This window comes from Sorex araneus, chromosome 5 (genome assembly GCF_027595985.1).
Source record: "Sorex araneus isolate mSorAra2 chromosome 5, mSorAra2.pri, whole genome shotgun sequence".
In the NCBI taxonomy this organism is placed as follows: domain Eukaryota; kingdom Metazoa; phylum Chordata; class Mammalia; order Eulipotyphla; family Soricidae; genus Sorex; species Sorex araneus.
This window is the reverse complement of record NC_073306.1, coordinates 141,630,722-141,657,591: the sequence shown is the minus strand read 5'-3', so window position 1 is coordinate 141,657,591 and position 26,870 is coordinate 141,630,722. Positions and strand designations below refer to the sequence as shown.

General features: G+C 50.4%; 1 protein-coding gene across 2 annotated transcripts in view; it reads left to right on the top strand.

Annotated features, from left to right (window-relative positions):
• Positions 1–1,461: 1,461 nt before the first annotated feature.
• DIP2C (disco interacting protein 2 homolog C) overlaps positions 1,462–26,870 on the top strand; it is a 193,753-nt gene continuing 168,344 nt past the window's right edge. For both annotated transcript variants that reach the window (XM_055137625.1, XM_055137624.1), the window contains exon 1: positions 1,462–1,685. In XM_055137625.1, the coding sequence (XP_054993600.1) occupies positions 1,601–1,685 (85 nt within the window). In that variant the 5' untranslated portion in view covers positions 1,462–1,600. The remainder of the gene's footprint in view (positions 1,686–26,870) is intronic.

The window sequence follows — 26,870 nt, the reverse complement described above, 5'->3', positions numbered from 1 at the left end:
ATGCAGCTGTGTGGGGATATAATGCAGCTGTGTGTGTGGATGTCACGTGGCTGTGTGGGATATTACGCAGCTGTGTGTGGACGTTATGTGGCTGTGTGGGATATAACACAGCTGTGGGTGGATGTGAGGCTGCTGTGTGTGGACGTAATGTGGGAGCATGATGTGGTTGTGTGGGGATGTGATGAGAGGGCTGTGAGGAACGTTACCGGCTATGGGGGACTTGACGCGGGTGTGTGGGAGATGTGAGACGGCTGTATGGGGACGTGTGGCGGCTGTGGGGATGTGAAGCGGGTGCATGTGGGATGTGAGACGGTTGTGGAGACGTGAAGCGGGTGAGTGTGTAACGTGAGGTGGCTTGGGGGACGTGAGAGGGCTGTGGGGGATGTGAGAGGGCTGTGGGGGACGTGAGGTGGCTGTAGGGACATGAGGCGGGTGACTGTGGAACGTGAGGTGTCTGTGAGGGATGTGACACGCTGGATGGGGACATGAGGCGGCTGTGGGGACATGAGGCGGGTGACTGTGGAACGTGAGGCGTCTGTGGGGGACGCGACACGCTGGATGGGGACATGAGGCGGCTGTGGGGACATGAGGCGGGTGACTGTGGAACGTGAGGCGTCTGTGGGGGACGCGACACGCTGGATGGGGACATGAGGCGGCTGTGGGGACTGACGCCAAGCACGGGAACGCCAGTCGGAGAGGTAACACGTGGGGTGGCGCTGAGCTTTCAGGGTCGTGTGGCTTTTCGCGGGCCGCTCTTGGCTGGGTGGGACGGACCCTTCGCTGGTTCTCTGAGGGGTTTTCGGTTTGGGAGCCACACCCGGGTACTCCCGGCGCGGCCGGGGGTTGTCTGTGCTCGCCGGCGCCCTCCCTGCGTCCCTCCCGTCGGGTCTGCGGGCTCCAGGGCGGCCCCGGCCGGGCCCAGGGGCTGCGGCAGTGTAGTCGGCCCCCTAAGTGCGTGTAGCGGGCGGTGGGCGCCCGAGCGGGAGCCGCAGCCCCCCGAGGCCGCAGGGAGGCCCGGTGCCCGCGAGCGCTGGGGACACGCGGGACGGCCGGCGGCCCGGGACCGCGGGGCTGACGTGGCCCCGGGGCTGGGGCTCCCGGCTCGCCCCGCGCGTCACGGGGTCTCAGGGCCATCCTCCGGGCGCTCCCGTGTGCGCGACCCGGGCCGGGCCCGCGGGATCGGCTTCCAGCCGCGGAGGCCCCGCCGCAGCCCGCGCGCCCCCGCCGCGCGCCCCCGCCGCGCCGGCCCCGCCCCCCGCGCGCCCCCGGCGGCCCGGCCCCGCGCGCGCCCCCGGCTGCCGCCCCCGCCCCGCGCCCCGCCCGGCCCGCCGCCCCCGCCCGCGCCCCCGGCAGCCCGCCCGCCCGCGCCCCTCCCCTCCCGCCGCCCGCCGCCCCGCACCCGCGGCCAGCCCGGGACCGCGCCGCGCGAGCGCGCGTGCCGGGGGCGCGCGGGGCGCGCGCGGGGCCGCCCTGGCGGGGCCGCGCTGAGCAGGCGCCGGGAGCAGAGCCGGCCGCGCCGCCGCTGGTGCGGGTCCGCCGGGCGCGAGGGCGGCCGAGACCGCGGCCTGCGAACAAAGGGCGGCGAGCGGGGGGCGGCAGCATGGCGGACCGCAGCCTGGAGGGCCTTGCGCTGCCCCTGGAGGTGCGGGCGCGCCTGGCCGAGCTGGAGCTGGAGCTGTCGGAAGGTGAGGGCCGCCCGGGCCTGCGCGGCCGGGCCGGGGCGCCGTGTCCTTGGTGCGGTCCGCGCGGGCCTGCGGCGGGCGGCGGCGGCGCCGACCATTGTTCGGCCGGGCCGGGCCGCTCGGGGGCGGGGGCGCCGCGGCCGGGGCTCAGGTGCGGCGCTGTCAGAAGTTCCCGGCCGGCCTCGCGCCCCGCCGCGCCCCGGGCCCGCCAACTCGCGGCGCGGGAGTAACGGTTCCGCCGGGCGCGGCCGCGGCGCGACCAGGGTCCCCGCGCCCACCGCCCGCTTCCCGGCGCGGCCCGCGGGCCCGGTCCCCCGGCGGCGTGGGCGGGGGCGGCGGGCGGGGGCCCCGGGCACCTGCGCGGGCCCGCGCCCCTCGGGCCTGTGTGCGGCGCGGGGTCCGCGCGCCCGCCCCGGCCCTGGCGTGCGCGGCCCGCGACGGGGCCCGCGAGCGCCTCGGGTCAGGTGCGCGGCCTTCTCCGCCGCGGGGCCGGCCCCCGGGGCTGGTCTCTGTCGCCGGCGCGGGTCCGAACTCGAGCCGGTGACGTGCGGCCCGCGGGCGGCGGGGCCTCGGGCCCAGACGTGCTGCCTGACGCGCCCGTGGCCGGTTTGAAGACGGCGGCGCCAGGCCGGGAAGGTGGGAGGGGGCCGGAGCGCTGGGCCCCGGGATGGCCAGGAGGGACCCCGGCCCCGCTGGGTGTGGTCACTCCCGCCCGGGTCCAGGCCGACCACTCTGCAGAAACACGGGCACGTTTTATTGTCTGGGGAGAGAGTGGCGTGGGCTTGAGGCCGGGACAGCTTTCCGCCCTGCAGCACCCCGGTGGCCGCCTGTCCGCGCGGGCCCGGCCACCTCAGCCCGTCACCGGGACTTCTCCCACTTAATTTGGCCCACGCGGAGTGGACGGAATCCTTCCTCTTAAGGTTATTGGAATTTCTTGTCTGTAACCACACAGAGTGGTGTTACCTGCTTAAATGAGATAAACCAGCATGTTTCCTGGTTGTTGCTTAATAGACACCAAAGAATAGAAGAATCAAAAAAAAATCTCTTTTCACATCATGGACTTAACCCCAAGAGAGCCACTTTCCAAGTGAAAAGTTCGGAACCAGAAAGATAGTACAGCATGTGAGGTGCTTGCTTTGCATACAGTCAACCTGGTTTCAGTCCCTGGCACGCCGTGTGGTCCCCGGAGCCTGCTGGGTATGAGCCTGAGCACAGAACTAGCGTGGAAAAAAAAAAAACCCACCACCTCCACAACAATAAAAAACAAAGTGAAAAGTTTAAATAGCTTCCAGTGTCCAATTATTGAAATGTATTGCTTTCACATTTTAGTTTCAATCAGGATTCATGTGGGGAGAGTTCTTTAAATTATTCTTCATTGTTTCGTTAAAATATCAGAAACTGTTTTGGAAACACATGTGGACTTTCCAGTGCTCAGCTCCTGCGCAGGGGAATGGAAAAGCAATTTTATTTCAAGCACATGGCACAGGTTGGAATTCTACCCAGGGTTCCATGGACTGCCAACACGAATGGGTTGTGTTGTCTGGACTTCCAGCCACAGCCCAACTTTGGGCTGTCCGTTCTTCAGGTGCTGGCAGGGGCACCAGTATTATTGGTCTTTTGTTGGGTCATTGTTTGGCGTGGATTGCAGAACTCGGCTTCCTGCTCTCTCGTGCTGCCTGCCCCTGTGCTCTTCCATTGCTGGGAGTGGAGGTGCCTTCCACAGGGGTTGTGTTGGCAAGTGCAACAGCTTTCTCTGGCACTGTGGGTACCACAGCTGGTCTTCTGCCTCCGTCTTCTGCATTGGTCTGGTGTTGGTGTGGGTCCAGGGAGCCCGCGTGTTGGGGGAGGAAGTGTGTGACTGGGACTGCAGGGAGATGGGCTTCTCCTGGGCTCTCATGTCCCAAGGTCAGCTTCTTGCCTTTTTTTATCTACATTCTCGCCTTTTTGAGTTGTACATTTTCTGGGTCTAAGAGAACCTAAAACAATTTCATTAATCTGTGAGTAAACATTTGGCTTAAGGAGAAATTTGAATTGGAAGCACCACACATAGTAGAAAAAATAACAGAAGAGTTCTCCATAAAGATAGATTCATATCTTGCAAGGAAAGTAAAAATCCAGTTGTTAGAAATTTAGCAGTAGTTTCTTTGAATTCTTGTTTCCTGGTGGGGTGCAAAGCAGGGTGCTCCCCAGAAGAACCCTTTCCCTCTCCTTACTTAGGAATTTGCTTGTGATGTGGCCTGTGACATTGTTTTAGTTTTTGGAGACACCTTTAAAGAACACATGCTGTGTTACCTTTGCTTGACTGGGAGAGTGAGGATCAGCTTTGCTAGGTAGTACGCCAGATCACCTCACCTGCACCTAGGTTCCTCACGTGGGACGTCCAGCCTGTTTGAAACTGCTTGAACGCATTTACAACAGGTGAATGTCATAAATGTCAGTGCTGGGTTGGTGACAATTTTTTGTTAATTTTCTTCGGCCACACCAAGCAGCACTCAGGAGTTACCCTCCACTTGCCCAACTCATCGGTACTCAGGAGACCTCTGATTGGTGCTGTGAATTGGACCCAGGTCTCATAGGTGTGAAGTAAGCGCTTAGGCTGTTGAGCTCTCGATCTCTATCTATGGTCTTGTCACAGTAATTAAAAAAGTCACATGAGCAGTTAACATGTAGTTTGGACATTAGCACCCACAAGTTGACATCTTCAAGAGCTAGTGAACTCTTTGGATTTGAGGTGGCGTTACAGGATGCTGAGCAAAGATGGCAGTGTGGCTCTCTTGGACTTTGTGGGCTGGCCCTGCCCTTAACTGCCTCGTGCTCCACCTTCGATCCTGTGGAGAAGACCCATCATTTCTGCCTGTACACATTCTCTCAACTGAGGGGAAGATAGACCTGTGGAAGACTTTCCTTCCAGAGTCTCCTTGACAAGCTGTAGTTGGGAGAGGAGGCGGGGAGGTCTGGACTGAGGTAGCTGTGCCCCCTTTCACATCTTCACTGCACTGTGATCTTAGAGTGATCTTCAGAATTTGTCATGATAAATGCTGCCTCTGTCTCAGAGTTGTTACAGAGGGCTTCAGTGTTGTGGTGAAAGGACTGGAAAGCTTGTCTTGGTGAATCAAAACCATTATTAACCTGTTCTTAAAAGTTTACAAGATGAGAGGCCAGAGCCATAGTCCAGCAGTTGGGGCTGACCCAGGTTCTATCCACAGCACTACATTTGGTCCCCCAGCACTGCTAGAAGTGACCCCTGAGCACAGAGCCAGGAGTTGCCCCTGACCACCACTGGGTGTGGCCTCTCCTCAAAATAGAGGTTCCAAGGCAACAGCATTGATATATGTGGGATTTGGAATATGTGAACTTATATTTTGGGAGTTCCTTAGAAGTGTAAGGAAGTATCTAAGTTTGAATGTTCTTTTCTCAATGTATAAAGGTAGATGTCAAAATTTAGATAGCCAGGGGAGAACCGCCCCTCCCCCCCCAAACACACACACCACACACACACACACACACACACACACACACACACACACACATACACATGAATGCACGAATGAAAGGCACAGACCTATAAGGTGGTTCTAAGTGTTCATAACGTGTTTGAAATGTTCCCGTCACCCTCAGATCTGAGCTTTATGAGGCTAAAGCTGTGTGATGTCTCTGTTTGGCTTTGTGCAAGGCCCTCCAGCTTTATATTCTTGTGAGGGTTTGGACGCCGTGTGCTGCTCTGAGTCACTTTTACCTCCTCCTCCAGCTCTTTGCAAATGGGTTGTCTCTTTTTTTAGAACCATTTTTAAAAAAGCAGTGATTTATGGGATGAGTTGTAGCATTCTTCTGAATTGCAAAGAGAATATACTGAATAATCCTGGTTTGAATGTCATGTATATGGACTGACTCACCCGTTCCAACCCTGGTCATATTATCACCATCACTTCTGGCTTATTTTCATCATCACTTAGTTGGTCAGAGAGTTTTATTTCTCAGAACTTGTCCTAGGGATGAGGGAGGTTTCATCTGTTAAACGTGGAAAGCATCTGGGTCTCGTGGTCTGAGGTGGTGAGGCCTTGTCCCCTGTGGGTGCCTTCCTTGCTGGGCTGCCCACATTAGGCCTCCTTTGTGCCAGACAAAGGTTACCTACTTTTGTTGCCAGTGCTCTGTTCTTTTCTGTTGAGAGGGTCAAAACTTGTCGTGTCTCAAAAGGAGTAATTGCGTGCTCTTGTTCCTGGTGATAATAAGCACTGCTGTCTGAGAGGAGGGCTCTAATTGGGCAGCCAGCTGGTGGGGGGCCTGCCTGCCCTCTCCAGGGCCCACTGGGCTGCTGATTTCCTAGTAAGCCCTCTGGTCAAAGTGGGAAATTACTGAGATACAAGTGTAAAGTGAAAATGATCCAAAGCAGTCTTTTTTTAGGGGAGCAATTGCTGTTTACCACCTACCACTCCCCTTCCCCAATAACAATACTGAGTAATTTTCTTTTCTTTTTTTGTGAAGCAAAAATAATTTTATTTAAAGAAATTCACTTACAGGGGCTAGAGGGATAGTACAGTGGGTAGGGCACTAGCCTTGCATCTGGCCTACCTGGGTTTGATCTCTGGCACCCCTGAGCTCTGATCCCGGAGCCAGGAGTAAGTCCTCAACACTGGGGGGTGTAGATCCCCCACCCCACCCCCAACAGACAAACAAACCATGTCACAGAGAAACGGGAGGAGGGAGAGAGATAACATACTCAAGAGAGAACATGGGCTTCTCCAGAGTGAAAAAAGCCAATACTTGAGGAATCTTTTAGAGCATTAAAATAATTATTTTTTATGTTGATTGGGTTGGAGGCTTTTTGAGTCATAATGAAGAAAAGATTGAAGATCATGGGCCAGACCCCAAGTAGTCTTTTGGTACCAGACAGAACTGTATACTCATACAGTATTTTCTCACTGAGTGATCTGGTTAGTTGAGTCACATTTTCCTCCCTATCTTATTTATTAGAGAAATGTTACTAAAACTATAAACACCTCAGATGGTTCTCTGAGCCACTTCAATAGTGATCCCTGAGCTCAGGGCCAGGAGTAAGCCCTCAGCACAGCTGGGAGTGCCTCTCCACACAGAAAATAATACAAAACCTGAAACCAAACTCAAAACTAAAACTAAAGGACTAGGTAGTATATTGCTATCTCACCACTTCCCTGAGCTTCTTCCATTCCCCGCCAGGTGGAGGGAGGTGCTCAGGGTCCAGCTTCTCTGAGGTTAGAGGGTTTATGTGTAAGGAGTATCTTTATTTCAAAGTCACTGAATGGCCATCTGGAATTTTTTGTTTTGTTTTGCGGCCACACCCTGCAGTGCTCAGGGTTATTCTGGCTCTGCACTCAGGAATCACTCCTGGGGACCACAGGGGATACCATGGGTGGAACCCAGGTCAGCTGTGTGCAAGGCAAGCCCTCGACCTGCTCTCCTGTTACTCCATTCCCCACATCCCAGATTCTGATCCTGACCATTGCGTTGGTGGTATAGTGGTTAGCATAGCTGCCTTCCAGATTCTGACCCTGGACTTTAGTGTGGAGACCTGCATGCCTGCGGCCCACTGCAGGGTCCTGACTCTCCAGCCCTGCCCCTCCTACCACCCACGGTCAGACTTAGGAAAAACACAGGATCTGTTTTGAATCTTTATTTGATTCCATGTTCCCCTTTCTCAGCGAATTGAAATTCACTTCCCTAGAAAGATGAAAATAGAAACGGACAAGAGACACTGCCTGGCTGGCAGATTATAGGTCAATATACCTGATTTTTACTGCGGGACCTTCATGGGAGGGTCTGGGTCTCTCTCTCTCTCTCTCTCTCTCTCTCTCTCTCTCTCTCTCTCTCTTTTTAATTTTTGGGTCACACCCGGCGATGCATAGGGGTTACTCCTGGCTCTGCACTCAAGAATCATCCCTGGCAGTGTTCAGGGGACCATATGGGATGCTGGGAATTGAACCCGGGTCGGCCGCATGCAAGGCAAACACTCTACCCGCTATGCTGTCGCTCCAGCCCCAGGTCTGGGTCTCTTTAGGTAAACTAAGACCGATTACAGGTAGCACATGTTTAGCTATATGTTCTGGTCACCATTTTCTGACAAGGTGCAGCAGGAGTTCTGAGACACTAGGTGACCTTCTGTGCTTCTGGAATCTCCTTTGGATCTTAAATCTTACTTGCAGAAAGTTGTATGAGGATCCTGAGATTTCTCTGGACTGGACATACTGTCTGCCCACTGAGATCTTACCCACTAGGAGAGCAGTCCAAGGCTTTGTGGGACCAGCTGGCTCTCCCCCTCTTGCAGCTGATCTCTAGCAGTCAGGGGGGTGGAACCCACTTTTAGGGCTGTGATGTGGGTTTTGAGGTCACATTGCAGAGCCTGCTGGGTCTCCTCCTAGTGCTGTTCTTTGACCGAGTTCCCGCACTTTTTAGTCCTGTGTCCGCCCTAGTTTATCCAGGATTTGAGGTCATGGTCACTGAAAAGGCAGCCGCCCTAAGCAGTTGTGGATATGGAAAAGCACATGTCTCTCTCCTGTGTGGACAGGTTTTCCTGACTCTTTGCAGGGCTGGTTTCAGGGCTGTGGTGCCTGTTAGTGTCAAAGACTAAACCTGGTCCTTCCTTGTGGGCGCTGAGACAGTGTCCTTTAACCTTACTTTTCATGAGGAAAATTGAAGGACACACTGTCCCCAGGTTCCTGTCCAGGTGTTGCTGGGGGAAGGCCTCCTCTTGGGCTTCTAGCCCAGGTGTTCCAGTAGGTTCTAGTTTAACCGATGGGTTTCTAACACTGATTTACCAGGAACCAGTCTTGGAGCTCCACTTGGCATCACCCTCAGGCATTCTGGAACATTCTGGGGCAGCGGCCAGCTGTCACCTCCCACATCTGGGACAGTGCTCTCTGGTAGGCTGGATCCGTGATCCCTGGTGTGTAGAGAGGCTGAGCTTCCTTGTCTTTCTATCATGCGTGCGTGATGCTGGGGTGCGGGTGGGGGGCAGTGCTGAGAGGCCAGGCAGGACCTGAGACTTGGAGCCCATTTGTAGTAGAAATAGGGTGGAGTCTGGACCAGAGCCCTACACCTGTGCTCTGTGGTCACCCAGTCAGCCAACCCTGTGCTCTTTCCCTGAGGACTCACACCAGATTTTTCTTCTTTTTAGATTTGGGACCACACCTGGTGGTGCTCAGGGTTTATTCTTGTCTCTGTACTCAGGGATCACCCCTGGTGGGACTCAGGGGACCCTGTGTGGTGCTGGGTATCGAACCTGAGTTAGCTGTGCACAAGGGGAAAGAACCTTTGCCCTCTGTACAATCCCTTTGGTCCCCTCACCAGCTTTTAAGATGAAAAACCAGAAACATAGCTTGAAGCATCTTCTCTCTGGTGAACTTAATAATATTGAAGAAGTTAGGGCTTCAATATGTATAATAACTGACTACTTAAAAGTAACAATAAGGTAGAGTTGTACTTCATGAATTCTTAAAAGTAAGAATTATTAGGGGTCTATAACATCTTATTTTTGTGGTTGAATATGTGAATGCTTGAAAGCTTGAAGCTTGGTAATAGAAAGTAATCTTTAAGGAGCTATAAGCAAGGCAGAACATTCAAATGTCCTTACAGTACACACGTTTGAAGGAGGAACCTGTCTGCTTCTGGGCGGGTGTGAGCTTGTTGCAGCCTCTTAAGCAGGTTTGTAGGCATAATTTCCTTTTGCTTTTTGCTCAGATGGATGCAGCTTATTGCACTATCCAGGCCTCTCCCTTGGACCCCCACCATGACATGAGCCAACAGAAGTAGCATGGGGGTTATTTTGCTGTTGGTATTGGGTCCAGACTGAGTTTCTCCTTTAGTAAATTAAACGGGAAGGGAGTAGACTGCACCTCACTGCCTTGCCCCCGATGGTGGGTGGGTGTTTAGGGTTTGTGCAGTAAGGGATGAAACGCTTGTTGGCAGGTAAGCCTTCTAGAATCTCTGTTGTTGGAGGTTCTTGGCCTGGACAAGGGGCAGCAACTTTTCTGAGTTTGCTTGCTCCCTTGATAAGTGAGGTGTTTGACATGATAGGATTTGGCTGAGACCGATCCTTTATGGAAAAGTGTGTGAGTGAAACAAGGCTTTCTGGAAGCACAGTGCCATGTTCTGTCTGGTGTGGTACAGGAGTGGGGTCTCAGATGGGTAGAGGATGTTCAGGTAGGCTCTGGGGTGGCATGGTCATGTTGGGGTAGAGGAGCTTGTAGCTTGTAGGGTGAGGGTGACTTGTAGTGTTCGTGTTGCTCTTTGGTTATTCTAAGACGCTTTCTAAAGAAATAAATGGTTTAATTTTTTTTTTTTTTGTTTTGGGGTCATACCTGTCAATGCTCATTGGTTGTTCCTTGCTCTGCACTCAGAAATTACTCCTGGCAGTGCTCAGGGGACCATATAGGGTGTCGAGGGTTGAACTCAGGTTGTCTGTGTGCAAGGCAAATGCCCTACCTGCTCTGGCCCGAGGAAATGATGTTCTTTGTGCAGACAAGAAGCCAGATTTCAAATGTCCAGAAGTGCATTATTATAAGCATTAAAATTCTGCTTTCCCGATACTTGGTTTCCTGAGTGAATGATAGACCACTCAGCTTTCTTTTTTCTTTTTGAAACCAAGACATGGCAGGTCCTGCTTGGCCCTTCATACTCATCCCCCAGGAGCTCCACTGCAGGCTGGGAGCTCTTTCTGGAAGGACATGCAATGGGCAGCCCCTCCATAGCCACCTGTCTCCAGATGGAGTGGCAGACCATTGTGGAACGCTGTGTCTTCATCCTACTGGGCTGTCATGAGTGGATGCTCAAGGACATGCTTTCTTAGCGTGCTGCCTTGCAGACTTCCCACTAAGTAGTGTTTGGGCCAGGGAGAGGCTCTCAGGATGGGTGCATCTCTGAATGCAGGAGCCTCGGCTTCCTTCCCTGTTGCTGCGTGAAACCCCAGACACCATCAAGAATACTTGAGCAGTGGGGCTGGAGTGATAGCACAGCGGGTAGGACGTTTGCCTTGCACGCGGCCGAACCGGGTTCGATCCCCAGCATCCCATATGGTCCCCTGAGCACCGACAGGGTTAATTCCTGAGTGCAGAGCCAGGAATGACCCCTGTGCATCACTGGGTGTGACCCAAAAAGAAAAAAAAAAGAATACTTGAGCACTTAGAGATCTTACCCATTCTGGATATTTTGATTTTGGATATTATTTTAATTAAAAAAAACTGTCTATCAGAAGAGAGCCTGTCAGCTGGGGCTGGAGGCGGGGCGGTGGATGTGGGCATTTATATTTTCTGTATGTTTGAGGATTTGCTGTGCTTCTTGTGGATGATAAACGTGAAAAATGAAGGTCTTTTGTCTTAATTCTTCTGTAGAGTATGCTTTTGAAGAGACTGGATATGGGATGGTTTTTACATTATGATTGTGTTGTTTCCAGGAAAATTACTCTAAATGAGATTCCAGGAATAACCCCTTCAGCATCTCTACGAGAAAAGAGCAGCCTCTTGCCACTCCCCGATTACCAGCTGGATCGCTGTTGAGTGTTTGATCAGCAATCAATTCTTTCATTTAGAGTGCTTTTACTCCAAGGGAAGTGCCACCTGTTTAATAGTGACCCCCTCTTTTCTTGAGGGCTGGGGGCCAAATCTACTGGGCATGAACCACTGAGGCATTGGTCCTTGGAGAAGTGGAGCCTTGTCAGTAGGGCTGGGCAGGACACAGCCTGTCTCTTTCGAGCAGGAACTGCACAGACAAGGGTTTCTGTGTAAACTTAGCCGAGGCTTTCTCTGTCCATGGCGGAAGACTCAGCATCTCTCTACACCTCTCTGGATGCTCACAAGTGCTGGACACTGATGAGGTGGTTCACAGGTGATTTTTGGGTTACTTGTCACCAAGGGTAAGTGCATCTGCTTCACAAAGAGGGAAGCCTGCTTTGTAGAGTTTATCCAGAGCACTGGGGCCGGGCATATTGTCTGGTGCTGGGAAGTGCTTCCCTACTTCCTGTTGTAGCTTAGCTTCTAGACAGGTCTGTCTTCACGAACTTACTCTGATTCATCCAAAATAGGGAATGGAAATTTTCCTTAGAGTTTCATTTTAATTAAAAAATGTATTCTAACATTGGTTTACAAAAGTGTTTAAGGGATGCAATGTTACCATGGAGGTAGAACTTCTAATAAGACTTAAAATGTCTCATGGTATATATGGTGAGTTTTCTCTTTCACGTATTTATATTTGCTCTCAAATACCTAAATGTATATTTTCCCATTGATGTAATAATTGAGTTAATTGCCAGCCAATGCTGGGGATAAATTCTATGAAGGATATTTTTGGGAACCCATAGCTCAAAGAGACTCTTTACATTCATAGCTTTAATCTATTTAATAAAGTCAGGATTGTGACTTTTTTGGGTTCTATTTTAATTTTAGATCTTTGGGAGGAAGCAATTAGTGATTACTCATAATTGTGAAAATAATCTAGTGGTTAGTGAAAGTTGCTAGGATACCATGTATCTTTTTTTTTTTTTTTTTAGTTTTTGGGTCATAACTGGAGATGTTCAGGGGTTACTCCTGGTTCTGTACTCAGGAATTATGCCTGGTAATGCACAGGGACCATATGGGATGCTGGGGTTTGAACCCCAGTCGACTGTGTACAAGGAAAGCACCCCTATCCACTGTAATTTTGCGTTAGCCCCTCTTCCTTTTATGTAAATACAAAATACGGAATCCACTTAAATGTTGTCAGGAATGACTAGGTCTGATTTTTCTGTGACATGTGGTTATGTTGGTATTTATATCTGGGATGATTCTAGAACATTCACCCTTGTTTTCCTGCTATATGTGAATCCACCCATCCACGGTGCCGCTGTGCGGGCTTGTGCCCAGTACCTTTTCTCTGCAGGGCAGACATAGGGACAGCTTGCTGGCTCTGGGCCTGTTCTTGTCCTCTTGGCCAGGTCCCAGAAGGAGATGTTGGGGGCTCTGTCTTCACCCTAGACTTCCCTGCAAAGAAGTGGTGTTCATGCTTTTCTGCTTTAGGAGATCACATGACCAGCATAAATGGAATCTTGGCATTTCTTCTGTCTCTGGGTCTGTGTGACATGTCTGTTGTCAGCAGCAGAATTAAGGGAGGCAAGTTAATATTTTTTCTTTGTTTTTTGGGTGTTTGGTGCTCAGGGCCTACTCCTGGCCCTGTGCACAGGAGCCTCTCTGGCAGTGTCAAGGGATTAGATACAGTACCAGGAGTTGAACTGAGGTAGTCCACATGCAAGGCTGGTGCCTTGACCCCTGTACTATCTCTCTTGCCCACCAAGATAATTTTTTTTTGTTTTTGTTTTTTGGGTCATACCCAGTGATGCTCAGGGGTCACTCCTGGCTCTGTACTCAGGAATTGCCCCTGACCGTGCTCAGGGGACCATATGGGATGCTGGGAATCGAAACTGGGTCAGCCGCGTGCAAGGCAAACGTCCTACCTGCTGTGTTATCACTCCAGTCCCGCACCAAGATAATTTTTTAAACCTAGCTGCCCCTTATCTTAGTGAGAGATACAATTTAAGGGCCAGAGAGGTAGCTCAGTGAGATAGAGTACATGCTTTGTATGTAGGTGGTCTGATTTTAACAGCCGTGCACTGCACGTCTCCTAGCACTCAGTTGAGATAGCCCCTTGGTACCATACGACTCCACAGCAAAAACTAAAATATGTAATTAGAATTTTAGTGGATAATGTTAATTTAATTATGACTGAATGAGTACACTACATTATAAATTTTGATTTTCAATTTATATCCATAATACAGAGTGGTTTTTGAAGACAGGTTTCAGATTCAGGTGAAAGTGTTGTCTGCTATTCCGTAGACTCAGCCTTGGTCTCACGAGATGCCAGGTGAACTCCAGTGCCTGTGAGGTGACCACTATAGGGCCATTGGTTTTACTTTCCCTTTTCACTTGGTTCTAAATTCTGATTCCTGGGGCCAGAACCATAGGATAGCAGGGAGGGCCTTTGCGTTGCACTTACCTGACCCAAGTTCTATCCCAGGACCATGTCCATATGGTCCCCCAAGTACTACCAAGAGAAATTTCTAAATGCATAGCCAGGGGTAAGCCCTGAGTATTGCTGTGTGTGACCCCCAAACAAACAAAAATCAGAATGTATGCCTTTCCTGCAGGAGAAATTTTCTTATTTTAGGGTAAATTTTTCTTTTTTTTGGGTCATACCCGGCGATGCACAGGGGTTATTCCTGGCTCTGCACTCAGGAATTACCCCTGGTGGTGCTTGGGGACCATATGGGATCCTGGGAATCGAAGCTGGGTCCGCTGCGTGCAAAGCAAACGCCCTACCCACTGTGCTGTTGGTCCAGCCCCTAGGGTAAATTTTTTAGCAAAAACAATATTCTTTGAAGATTTAGGTCAAATCAGTCTGCCATATATGTTTACTAATAAACTGTGGGGTTCTAAGTAGCAGTAATACCTTGCTCACGTTAGTGTGGTCTGAGGTGTATAGACTTTCAACCATGACACAGTGCCAGAGATGGCTTTGCCTCCTGAGAGTTTTTAAAATATCCTTCATCTGTTTCATAAGCAGTGTATAGGATGAGATTCCATCTTGGACTGTATGGATGATCATTAGATAACACTTTGCTGCTCCCACAGGGAGCTTAAGGTTTATTGAGCCATTCCTACAACAGAACAACGAGGCACAACTAATCCTGCATTGCTTTTCTCTTTCCTTTATGTAATTTGTATGGTTTATTTAGCAATGTCCTTTTTCTATAGACGCAGGAAGACAATTGATGCTATGCTATGTAACATGGGAGTTAATTGACTCCAGAATAATATTTACTCCTGGGCATCCATATTTACTTGACTTAAGCCTCAGTTGCCTTTAGTTCCTAGCATTCCAAGAGCAGGGTCCTGCCTGACGAGGGACTGATGGACCGAGGGCAAGCTGTGAGCTACGCTGGCATCGAAATGGGCCAGCCCAAGGGCCATGATACTTAGGAGTACATCATGAACAAACTCTGTCGTGACCCAAAAGAGGTAACTGAATAAGGACCCTGCTGGGGTTATGAAGACTAACCTGGCCTGAGGACTGTGGTCTGGAATATATAGTGAGATGTCCTCAGGAAGAACCGAGCTTTAAGCTTGATATATTGCTTACTGTGCTCATACAAAATGATATTGCTAGAAATATTAGAAGTAAATTTACTATTTAAGTAGATTACTCACTGAGGAAAGAAGAAAGCAACACATCCTGGATGGAATCCCGCCCTTGAATGATCTCCTAGTAATCCAGAGTAATCTCCTTAGATGAGATTTTGTCCTTGAATTGATATTCTGGAGGAGTGGCCTTACCTATTTTTGTTGATTTGTTAATGTTCAAGCCCACCTTTGTATCCCCATCCTACACGATTTCTATATAAACTATGTTGTAAAGGCCTAGGATGGTCAGAAGAGAAGTCGAAGTCAGTCGCCGAAGTCCGGTCAGAAGGTGTCAGAAGGAGGAGAGAGAACACTTATGAGACAGAGCACAGTGGCATGGACAGAAGACAGAGGACTTAAGAGCACAATGCCAAGGTTAGAAGTAGAAGACCAGAGACTGGAGAAGCAGATTAGAGACCAAGAGGCCAGAGGAGAAACTACAGGACAAGAGTCAGACAGAAACTACAGAGAGACAGCAAAGAGCACAATGGCACACACAGAAGCAGAGCACAAAGGAAGAACATAGAAAGAGCACAGCAATGAAGAGAAGACAATAAGAAGAGGAGGAACACAAACTTTGGAGACTTTGAGGTTCGCAAGACTAGGATGATGAAACTCTGACAACCTAGACTACGGCTGTTACAACTACGACTGCGCCTTAGAGGGAGAGATTGGATGATGAGAGGGAGTCTGCCCATCGCCCATGCTTTGCCCGTTGTCCTGCCAGAGCCTGGGGAGGCCGCCCCCGGTCCTTTGAATGCTGCTTCCACGTCATGCCTGCGCCCGGCCTACACGTGGGCCTGCCTTCACCACAGCCCACTGTTCTGTTTATCTTCTTATGTATCGTGTTGTTGAGTTGAGTGTGAGTTGAGATGAAAAAACTCAACAGATGATGGGGGTTTATAACCCAGGACAAGATTCAGTGTATGATAATTATTTATAATCCGTGTATAATCCAGCCAGGTTCAGAGTTGCATAAAAACACAGGATTGATGAGGGCCTACCACACAGCTGGAAGCAGATGCCAGAGGAAGAGACTCAGCAAGGCACTCTCAGTTCAGAGGAAGAGGAGGGGCCGGAGGGAGCCAGGGTGACATGAGAGAGAGAGTGGGCTGTTGCACTGGGGCCTGGGGTAATAGTATTCCTCGTAGTGAATGCTATAGAATGAAAATTATGGTTTACAAAATTCTCTGAAATGATGACAGTGGACAGTGTTGGCCCTCTAAAATCCAATAATGGTATCTTTTTTTATTTTTAAAATTTAAAAAATTTTTATTTTTAATTAAAAAAAATTTTTTTATGATCACGGTGCCCCACCAAGAGACGCTGGAGCGATAGCACAGCAGGTAGGGTGTTTGCCTTGCATGCGGTCGATCCGGGTTTGATTCCCTCTATTTCTCTCAGAGAGCCCGGCAAGCTACCGAGTGTAGCCCGCTTTGCAGAGCCTGGCAAGCTACCTGTGGCATATTCGATATGCCAAAAACAGTAACAACAGGTCTCACAATGGAGATGTTACTGGTGCTCATTCGAGCAAATCGATGTACAACAGGACGACAGTGCTACAGTGCGTAAATTTTTAAATTTTTATTTTCTGATAATGTAGGAGTACTGCTATTTATCAATAACGGTATCTTCTAATCTTCTGTGGCAGGACATAGTGGTCCACTGGTCACTGCTCTGTACCTTGGATCATGTGGTCAAACTTGTCCCTTACTAACCTGCTCAGGTGTCTGCCTACTTGTCTGTCCTGTCATGTGCAAACTGGCCATTGTTGCAGCCTCTGGGACAAGGAGCCTGCCCTTCACTCTGCCTTCAGATCAGTCTTTGGGGGGGCTGGTATCCCTGAGCAGCTCCAGAGCAACAGGCCTGATTTTGGGAGCCAGAGACTTCTCTTCACTCCTGGCTAATCATTGATTCATCTGTAAGGACTTCAGAGTGGAGAGAAGGGGGAGGGCAGGAATGTTCCCGCTGCTGACTGCCTGCGAGGCCGGACACTGTGCGTGTGCTGTGGCCTGTGACTCGTTTTCAGCATTACTAGTAGGAACTAAGGGGAAAATTGTTCAGAAAAGGCCAGTTTGCACAATGAATTCAGAGTTGGGTTATGTGATTGTGTATGATCTGAAAGGAATTAAGTCCTATCTGTCCCCTCTCTCTGTGTGCAGAGGAGAAAGGGTGCTGGAGCAGGATGATCCTCTTGGTAACCAGGCTCTCCTTCGAGTGTTGACGCTCATGTGCTGTGCATGCTTGGCAGGATCTTCGGGGAGGACTTTGATCCTTAAGGCAAGAGGCTCAGGTCTGAGTGACCACTACTTGTGGTGCGTGTGTTTGGGATCTAGAAAGTGCCTCAGGCCCCATCAGGAGAGAAGTGGGCTCTTTTTTTTTTGGTTGATCACATGAATCCCACCTGGTTTTCCTGACTAGTGACTGAAAAACTGCAGAAGGGATGCAGTATGGGGCTGACTCAGGGTTCCTGGGAGAAGCCACATGGAGAAACCACACAGAGGGTCTTGTCCAGCCAGGCAGTGTTGCTGGGCTCAGAGGTGGGGCATGGAGCACATTTCATCACATAATGAAAATGTGCATCCATCAAGGCTTGCTAGAGCACACTCAGAGTCTGCCAGACAGTTCTGCATGTGGCCTTTCTTTGGAAAGACTTGCTTCTGTACTGTCCTTGGAGATCAGTGTGTCTTGTGTGATGTTTTCAGGAACTGTTAGAATAACAGTTACAGGCATAAGAGGCAGTAGAGGAGGTAAAGTGCTTGCCTTACATGTGGTCAACCCTATTCTGAATCCCTGGCATCATATGTGGTCCCTGAGCACTGTTAGGGGTCTCTCCTGGGCACAGAGCCAGGGATAGCCCCTGAGTACTGCTGGGTGTAGTCTAAGACCCCTGCCCTTCATAAGTGAAGAAACGATTTTTTTCTGAACTAGATGGTATAATTGTGTATACCAAAACGTCTTCACTTTATTATGAAGATAAAGTTGCTGCGAGTAGAACTCTCTCCCCCAGGACAAGCCTTCGTTTCTCTGCAGTTGTGGGTGTGAGCTCTCTCTCTCAGTCACCATTGTGCAGTAACACATTTGGAAGCGTTATCTGTACAAGTAACAGACATGGTGAAGCTGGTTGGTCCGACCTCAGTGAAGAAAAGCTCCAGAGTGGGGTTCACATATCTGCACCCTTTTTTCTGTTTTTTTTTTTTTGTTTGTTTGTTTGTTTTTGAGTCACACCCAGCGATGCTCAGGGGTTACTCTTGGCTCTGCACTCAGGAATTAGTTCTGGAGGTGCTTGGGGGACTATATGGGATGCCCGGGATTGAACCCAGGTCGGCTGCATACAAGACAAATGCCCTCCCTGCTGTACTGTCACTCTGGCCCATCAGCACTCTTACCTCTGGGCCCCAGGACACGTCTGTGGGGGCTGTCCTTGTGTCCATGTCCTTTCTGCTGCTTCCCTTGACAGTCACCTGCAGGTGGGTCCTCTTTGTTGCAGAGTCTGTGGAGTCTCTCCTAGAGGAACCACTGTGAGTGTCATGTGCTCAGCTGGTGAGACGGGGGAGGAGCTGGGGTGGGGGCACGGCCCTTCCAGGATCCCTTTTCACACTGTGCTCTTGGCCGAGAGCTGGTTCTGCATGGTTCATATTTTCTGGAAAAGTCCCAGAATTAAAGTTATTCTTTAAAATATACATCCAGAGTTTTGCATGTGGGAGACCTGTGTCCAATCTCTGGCATTGCATACTCTCCGAAACAGCGCTAGGAGTGACCCCTCAAGCTTCAATCTGGGAGTCGCTCCTTAGACCTGCTAATGTGGCCCCCAAACCAGGGAAAGAACATCCAGTCACATAAGCCCTAAAAATAGGTAGGTATTGCAGCCCTCTCAGGTTGATCTAAGGGAGGAGAACAGGTAGGCCTGATAAACTGCAGGGGATGAGCTGTGATGTCGTAGGCCAGACCCAAGATAGGGTCACGCATTGCGTGAGAGTGTGCATGGGGCCAGCAAGGGGAAGATCCTGGTGTTTTCCTGACCATGGGCAAGAGGCAGATTCCTGACCCTGTGAGGAGGGAAGCAGTAGCCTCGAAGATGTGGAGGGAGAACCACGAGCCTTTGCCAGGAGGTGGTGGATCATGGGGTGAACAGAGCACACAGGCTTGGGGCTGGTGGCAGTGTTGAGTGTGGACCTGACTTGGAGTGTGTGTTTGGGCACAGGGCTATAGAGCATGCTGCTCAGTGCCCAGCAGGTGTCAAGGAAGATTTGAGGTGCAGTTTGCTGCAGCCTCTAAGAAGGGGCAATATTCCAGGAGGTGTGTCCAGAGGCTGCTGATCATGGGGGTGGTGGGATGACCTTGTGCAGCCTGGTGTGCTGGTGGTCAGAGGGTCGGTGCCGCTGCATTTGGGTGGACCTGGCCAGGTGGGGAGGCAGGGCACGCCCTGGACCAGAAGGGAATGACATGTTTTTGCCCTTAGACGGTTGAATCCAGTGCCTCATGCAAGGCACTTGCTATACCACTTTAGGGGGGAGCTCTGGAGCCAGGCTCTGTGGGTGGATGAGTGGTCTCCTAAAGGACAATCCTTGTCTGAGTGCTCTCCAGACAGGCTTGCTGTGTGACTTGCTCTGGATTACTCTTAGCCTCCCTGTCCTCACCAGAGACTTCTGTTGTGTCTCTGATGGTTCTTAGGTGGTCTGAGTGCACGTTTTTGTGTTCAGTGCAATACTACAGTTGTGTCCAGAGGGAGTGAGTTGCTTCTTTTTTTTTTAATTGCTTTTTGGGTCACATCCAGCAATGCTCAGGGGTTGCTGCTGGCTCTGCACTCAGGAATTACTCCTGGCAGTGCTTGCAGGACCATATGGGATGCTGGGGATCGAACCCGGGTCAGTTGCTTGCAAGGCAAACACCCTACCCGATGTGCTATTGCTCCGGCCCCGTGAGTTGCTTCTTGTAGGCATGTGATGTCCAGCTTTCTCTAGTACTGAGTGTCCATTTTGCTCCCCGGGGATAAATAACATATGCCAGTTACCATTTCGACCTACAGAGCGGGTGTCACACATGTGGTGCGCCACATGATGAGGAGGTGGACGCAAACCCAGCCAGCAGGGTGGCGGGGTGCTGCCCTGTGTGGAGGACACTTGAGACTTGGAGGTGGGGTGGGGGACAGCTAGGTTTAGGGGAGATACTTTGCAATGCAGATGGTAAGTCCTCATGTGGAAGGAAATCTTGGAAACTTTGCCAGATTACTTAATTGTTGTGATTATCCTTTGATCATTTTCCTGTGGGAGTTGGGGGTAGTGCCGCTGAAAGAGAAGAATATGATTTGAAGGACTTGGGGGATGAGGCTTGTGTTCTTCCACTGGGGTTTTGCCTGGAATGACACTTTTATTTTTGACTAGGTGCTTTTTAAATAACACTCTTGTTGCAGCATTTGGAACGCTATTTCTGTGATATGCTAGCTGTGAAGATGTTAAAAATGAGATTCCTAGAAATGGGGTTATGGGAGCTCTTGGCCACCCTGGAGGTGGCTGAGGACCTGGCAGGGAGGCAGCAGGCGCTGCTGTGCTTGGGAACACTTGCTTCCTGGCACCCCGGGAAGCGACTTTCTTTCCAGGGAAGGACTTTTCTGGTATCTTCACAGTGCCCTCCCCACCCTGCCCCTGCCTCTGTCTCTTGTGTGAGCTTTAGTGTCTGCACTTCCTTGGTAAAACGTCATGTAGCATGTTATTCTGTTTGCTTTCTCTGCCTCTGACTGTCGTCTTCACTTTCCGCTGCTGCCGCTTCATGACCAGGAATGTGGAAATGGTATCTTCACTGCGGACCCAAACCCAAGTGAGCCCAGGTCACTGGACTGTGAGGATCACACTTTTCCAAAAGAAACATCTCCCCCTTGCTGGTCTGCTTCTCTTGTGTCTGGAGGCCATTTCTTTGCCTTTGATTTTGACAACTATGATTATTTCCGAAATGATGAAAGGGGAGTGAAAGGGCATGAAAAGAAAAAGCAGGAAGGGAAGGCATTATCTGATGATTTTAGTCAAGAAGGAAATGGCTTAGACAGAAGGACAGCCTGAGTGGGTCAGGTCCCAGGAAGCTGTGTTGAATAAGCAGTTCTATGTCACCCAGGCCTTCTTTACATAATTATCGTTACCGGGGTGACTCAGAGAATGGGCGCATTCAGTCCACTGTAGAAGCAGCAGGATTGCTCAAGTTTGAGAACCAACCTGGCAGGCTCTTGGTATGTGGAATGCAGGAACATGCAGGGACGTCAGATTATTGTTTTAGACTTTACCTTTGGAGGATGTGCCACTTTGTAGAGAGCTGCATGATGAAGCCAAGAGTGTGAGCGTGAACCCAGTCTTTCTCTGTGCGCATGTGTGCATGCGTGTGAAAGGGGAGCCCTGCAGCCTTCCTCGGAGGGACAGGAGTCAGGGAGTTGGAAATAGCCGTGCCCTTAGGGAAAGTGGTTGGACGTGGATTGGATCTTTATCTGTGCCCAAGGCAGCTCATGTTTCCAAGGAGGAAGTGTCAGAATTGGGAATGAGGTTCACATCCACCTTGGACGATTTTGTACATGACGGAAGACTGAGCACAGACGCTGTGCTGATGATTGTTTCTGCCTGGAGGACTGGTTAGTGGTCCACTCTTCAGTGGCTGCCATACTGTGTGACTTCGGGGGACTTATGTCAAGGTTGCTGAGTAAGAGGCATACCAGCTTCTGCTGCTTTTCCCCTCAGGCTGATTTTGGAACTCTGAGTATGTTGTGTTTCTCTGCAAATCTGAAATGTGTGAGCTGAAGAACAGGAGCCTCAGTTTTCCTCTCCCAGAGCCCATCAAAACCTGACCCCTCCCAGAGAGCAGCATTTTTGGGTTGTGTGGTGTCCTTAACTCTGGGAGACGTTCTGCTTCTCTGCTCTATGGCACACAATGGAGTGTTCAACTCTGCCTTTGAGAAATACTTAGACGCGTCACTCCCCGCCCCCCAGCTCTGCCCCAGCATCATCACTCGCTGACGTTGCCCCCAGAACCCTACTGTGCTCTGGCTGTTGTCTGCCTGCCTGACCATAGAATAGACTAGAATCTGCAGAGCTTGACATTGCACAGAGCAGATGTACCAGTGGCCATCCCTCCTGCCACCCTCAGCCTGTTAGCCCTTGGCATCTCCTTGGTCACTGGGGGTCAGACAGAGATGGGAAGGTAGGCTGCTGTTCTTTCAGGTGTTTCTGTCCCTTATCGGGATCGTTTGAGGGAGTCACTGTTTATCAGTGTTCTGGTGCACCCTGAAGAGTAGGAACTGGAGCACTGAGTGGACATTATGCTGTGTGGACGCACTGTGATGCCTCTGGACTCAGCCTTTGTGGGCATCCAGGTCACTTGTGACATGTTTTCTGCATCTGAAGAAAGGCACACTGCTCAGAAGATGGGAGGTGGCAGCTTCTGCATGAACCAGGGTTTTGTCTGACTAGAAGCAGACATGTCTGAGAGACAGCACTGCCCTGCAGAAGAGAGGGCCCTCAGTCGGCCGCTGGGATGTTGCTGTTACGCTGGTGAGGGCAGTACTCTGACCCTCCTCCCTGCCACCCATCCTTTCTTCCTGAGTGTCGTTGCCCTGGGCACGCCACTACCTTTAGGACTTAGGTGTTGAGGATAGACAGACGGACAGCCAGTGCCTGGTGATTTGGAGAAGGGCAGTGGCACTGGATCTGCAGCTGAGTTCCTGCCTGAGGGACGGGTGTCTAGGTGCATCTCAGGCAGCCCCTGAGGGGGCCTGACCCTTTATAGGTTTCCTCCTTTCTGACTCCACACTGTTTGCTGCTGGCCTTGTTGTGAACAGTGTGGGTCACTGACCATCAAGGGTCTTCCCTATCCTGTCAGCAGACTTTTCTTTTATTCCAAAAACTGCTTGGGAACCTCCAAGGCTGCACCTGGCAATGCTTAGGGGACTGTGTGGTCTGGGGTAAATAAAACCTGGGTCAGGGCGGGTACCTAACTGCTGTCCTCCCTCCTCCCTGGCCATGCATTTCTGTTCTTGCTGAGTTCAGAGCAGAAGAGTATGAGACTTGGGCTCCTGGGCGGCAGGAATTGCCTGTCCTGCCAGCCCCATGTGATCGGGGCGATTCTGGGCACAGAGGACATTTGCTGAATTTGGGGATTTGTAGTTCTGTGACTGCCCCTGTGTCCCATCAGCTGTTTCTGGAGGATGTCCTGCGGCTGGTTTCACATGGACTGGGGGAACCTGGGACAGGAAGGGTCCAAGAGGGTGGAGCAGGCCACTTGACATTTCCAAGGCCCTTGCGAGAGGAATCTGCTTAAGTCAAGAGCTCAGATTCTCTACCTGAGTCAAATATAATTGTTGAATATTCTTTTCCTCTTACCTGGCTGAGGTGTACTTGCATATTTTAAATACTACCTTGCTGGGCTAGAGCAATAGCACAGTGGGTAGTGCATTTGCCTTCCACACGGCTGACCTGGGTTCGATTTCCAGCATCCCATATGGTCCCCCAAGCACCACCAGGAGTAATTCCTGAGTGCGTGAGCCAGGATGTGCGTTGCTGGGTGTGACCCATAAAGCAAAATAAATAAATAAATACTACCTTGCTTTAAGTGGCCCAGAACTGATAGTTATGTAGTAGAGTTTCCTGCTCAAGTTTCAAGGTGGTTGGGGTGCACATCAAAGGGACATTAAGTTGTTGACAGTGAATGTTGTTTCTCAGCTAAGTGCATATCCTGACTGTCCCTTTGAAAAAAGCCTTTCACGATGCTGGTCATACAGACACAGAGACTGGTCTCCCTTTTCCACACAAGTGGCCAGAGTTTTGTGTCTGTGGGCAGTGACATCTTAAGAATGGAGCTGCTCCTCGGGGCTGGAGTGATAGCACAGCTTTTGCCTTGCACGCGGCCGACCCGGGTTGGATTCCCAGCATCCCATATGGTCTCCTGAGCACCTCCAGGGGTGATTCCTGAATGCAGAGCCAGGAGTCACCCCTGTGCATTGCCGGGTGTGACCCAAAAAGAAAAAAAAAAGAATGGAGCTGCTCCTTAGGTCTTTGGAGGGGGGAGGGGGCTTTGCGTCCTGTCCTGCTTGGGCCAGTTGTAGCAGCTTGGCCAGAGCTTGCTGGGCAGGACATGCTCTCCAGCAGTGGCCTTGCCCTAGAGGAGGCTGCTGCAGGTACAGATGAATAAGAGGTGAATAAGAGGGAAGCTGAATCGTCTGTCTTCACCACCAGGCATGCTCAGTGCTGAGCCTAGGTCGCTGCACTCATTTCATTAACTGCACTAGATTTTGGAAATCATTGATGTTGAAATTAATGCTGACTGCATATTTCAGTCACATTAACATTGTAGACCTTAGTAAGTCACTGATTTTTTCGTTTTCCTTCACCCTAAAGATCATTCCTGTAGTTTCCTTCCTCACTTGCTCCTCTTTGTGATAGGGCAGAGTCCCTGTGAGTGGGGATGGTTGCTTTCCCTGGGCAGCATCTTCTGTGTTGAGGGCTTGTGGATGGTCCCAGTTGAGGGCATGGATTCCTTTAAGTAAATGTTCTGAGTTGCTTCCAGAAGCTGACCTTTTCTTTGTTTGATTTTGGGTCACAGCTGACTTTGCTCGGGGCTTCCTTCTGCTCTGTGCTGAGGATAACTCCTGGCAGTATTTGGGGGATCAGGTGTGGTATCAGGGATGGAACCTGGATCAGCTGTATGCCAGGCAAGTTTCCTTTCCCTGTACCATTTCTCTGACCCAGAGGTCTACTTTCTTTTCCTATAAAAGTTGGGTCTTTCTGGGAAAGTGTTTCATGGTTTGTTTTCTATTCTGTTTGAGGTGCTGGGAATCAAACACAGGGTCTCATATGTGCAAGAGAGGTATTCTGTCATTGAACCCATCCATGCCCTTGGGGAACTACTATTTTATTTTATTTTGGTTTGGTTTCTCTTAGTGGTGCTGGGATTGAATTTGGGGCCCTGCATGTGAAATATGCTCTCCAGCCCTTTGAGCTGTATCTTTGGCTCCTGGGGAAGTAATTTTTAAAGATACCTCTTCTTGGACAAAATTAAAGGAAGGCATAGGTGGTTTCCAGAAGGCTTCAGTGTGGATAGGTCTGTGTTGAACTGTATGTGCCTAGTTTAACAGTCTTGCAGTGTTCTTTCTGAGCTCTTCTGACCAATTGGCACTGAGTGCTGGACTCTAGTGTGGCAGTGCAGGGATAGAAACCCTGCACGTCAGGCTGAAAATAGTACAGGGGGTGGGGTTCCTGCCTTGTATGCAGCAGACCTGCGTTTTATACTTGGTACCCCATATGGTCCCCTGAGTCCCTCCAGGAATGATCCCTGAGTGCAGAACCAGGAGTAAACCCTGAGTACCACCAGGTGGACCCCAAAACCAGAACCTTAAAAAATTGTGGATGTCTAACAGGTTTTGATGGAGTTGAGAGTTGGGAGTGGGGCAGAAGGAACTATGGGGGCATGAAGGACTTGAAGGACAGGGCCTCCTTTGGCTTGCTCTTGCACTGTAGGGGTGAGAGATTGAGGGAGGGGTGAGATCAGCGGAGAGAGATGGAGTCTTTGTGGCTTTGTGCTAGCTTTTGAGCAAGCCACCCAACAATTCTAGAGGCCCCCAAAATTGTCAGGGCTGTGCAGCTGGGAGCCCAGGTAGAGAGCCTGACCTCCAGGAGCAGGGGGAGGAGGGGCTCCCCTCCCACCCACAGGGAGCTGTGGCTGGATGAAGGGCATGGCTTCTCTTTCCTCCTGTCAGCTTGAAAGACCTGCCCTTTATCTAGAACAGGGATCACTGGACAAGAGAGGTGAGTGTTTGGTTTAGACTGAAAATAGATTCAGGTTTCATTTTATAGTACTCTGAATGTGACATCTGAGTTAACTTTTCATTGAGAATTTAAGAATTAGATCTGAAATTTTCTAAAAATTAATAAAAAATAAAAGCAGTATCCTGGGCAGTGCTTTTTTTTCTTTTCTTTTTTTGGTTTTGGGGTCATACCTAGTGGTGCTCAGGGCATGTTCCTGGCTCTATGCTGAGGGATCAGTACTGTTTAGGGGACCCTGTGCATGAGAAGAATCAAATGCGGGTCTTATGCAAGGCAAGTGCCCTCCCTGTTGTGTTCTCTCTCTAGCATCATGGGCATATTATAATAAAAAATGTTAAGTTGTATAAAATGCTAATGGGCTTTGTTCAGCTCAGCCTCTGATTGTCACCACCAGGCTATGTTCCTCATGCTGAAGTCCCCTTACGAAAGGCAAATGTTTTTCAGAAGGATCGGTGTAGGAAGTCTCAGCCCAAGGAACAGACGTAATTTAAGCCTCTGGGTGCTTGGATTTCCACCTGGAAAATGGGGTTTAATGACTTAATTTTCATTTAAAAACTCTATGTCTTCCATAAAATTCACTTCTGAAGTGGGGGTCTTTTTTTTTTCTCTTCAGTTGCTTGATCTTATTTGAATTAATGCATTATCAGTTGTTTCTGTAATTGCTATAACACTATTCTGTATTTCTACAACACTAGAAACACTACATATGAGATGTCCGGGACCAAACCTGTGTTGGCCATGTGCAAGGCAAGTGTCCTACCTGCTGTACTACGACTCTAGTCCCACGCCCAGTTCATTTACAGTCAGCAGTAATGAGGGATCAGGGTTTGTATGTCGGGGATTGGCATTGCTTTCTAATTTAGGGAGTTACACCATAACCATGCCACCGGACCCTGTGCCAGGCTCTTTCATTCAGGAGACTGTTTCACTCAGGGGGCCCTGGAGGGTGTTGGGTAAGACCCCTCCCCGCCCCAAGGGACCCAGCCCCGGCAGCTGAAAACCTCCAGAACTCAAACATTGCCATGCTCGAGACCACTCTCCACATGCTCAGGCCGAGCCTCACTCATGAGTCAACCTATTCTTGGACTGTGAGGCTGCATTTGTGTCCACGCGACACTTCATACCACACACCACCATGCTTCAAGAGCACCGCACCACATTTGATGGGGTTCAAAGTAGGAGTCAACCAATCTTAGAGGGAAAACTTTTTTACA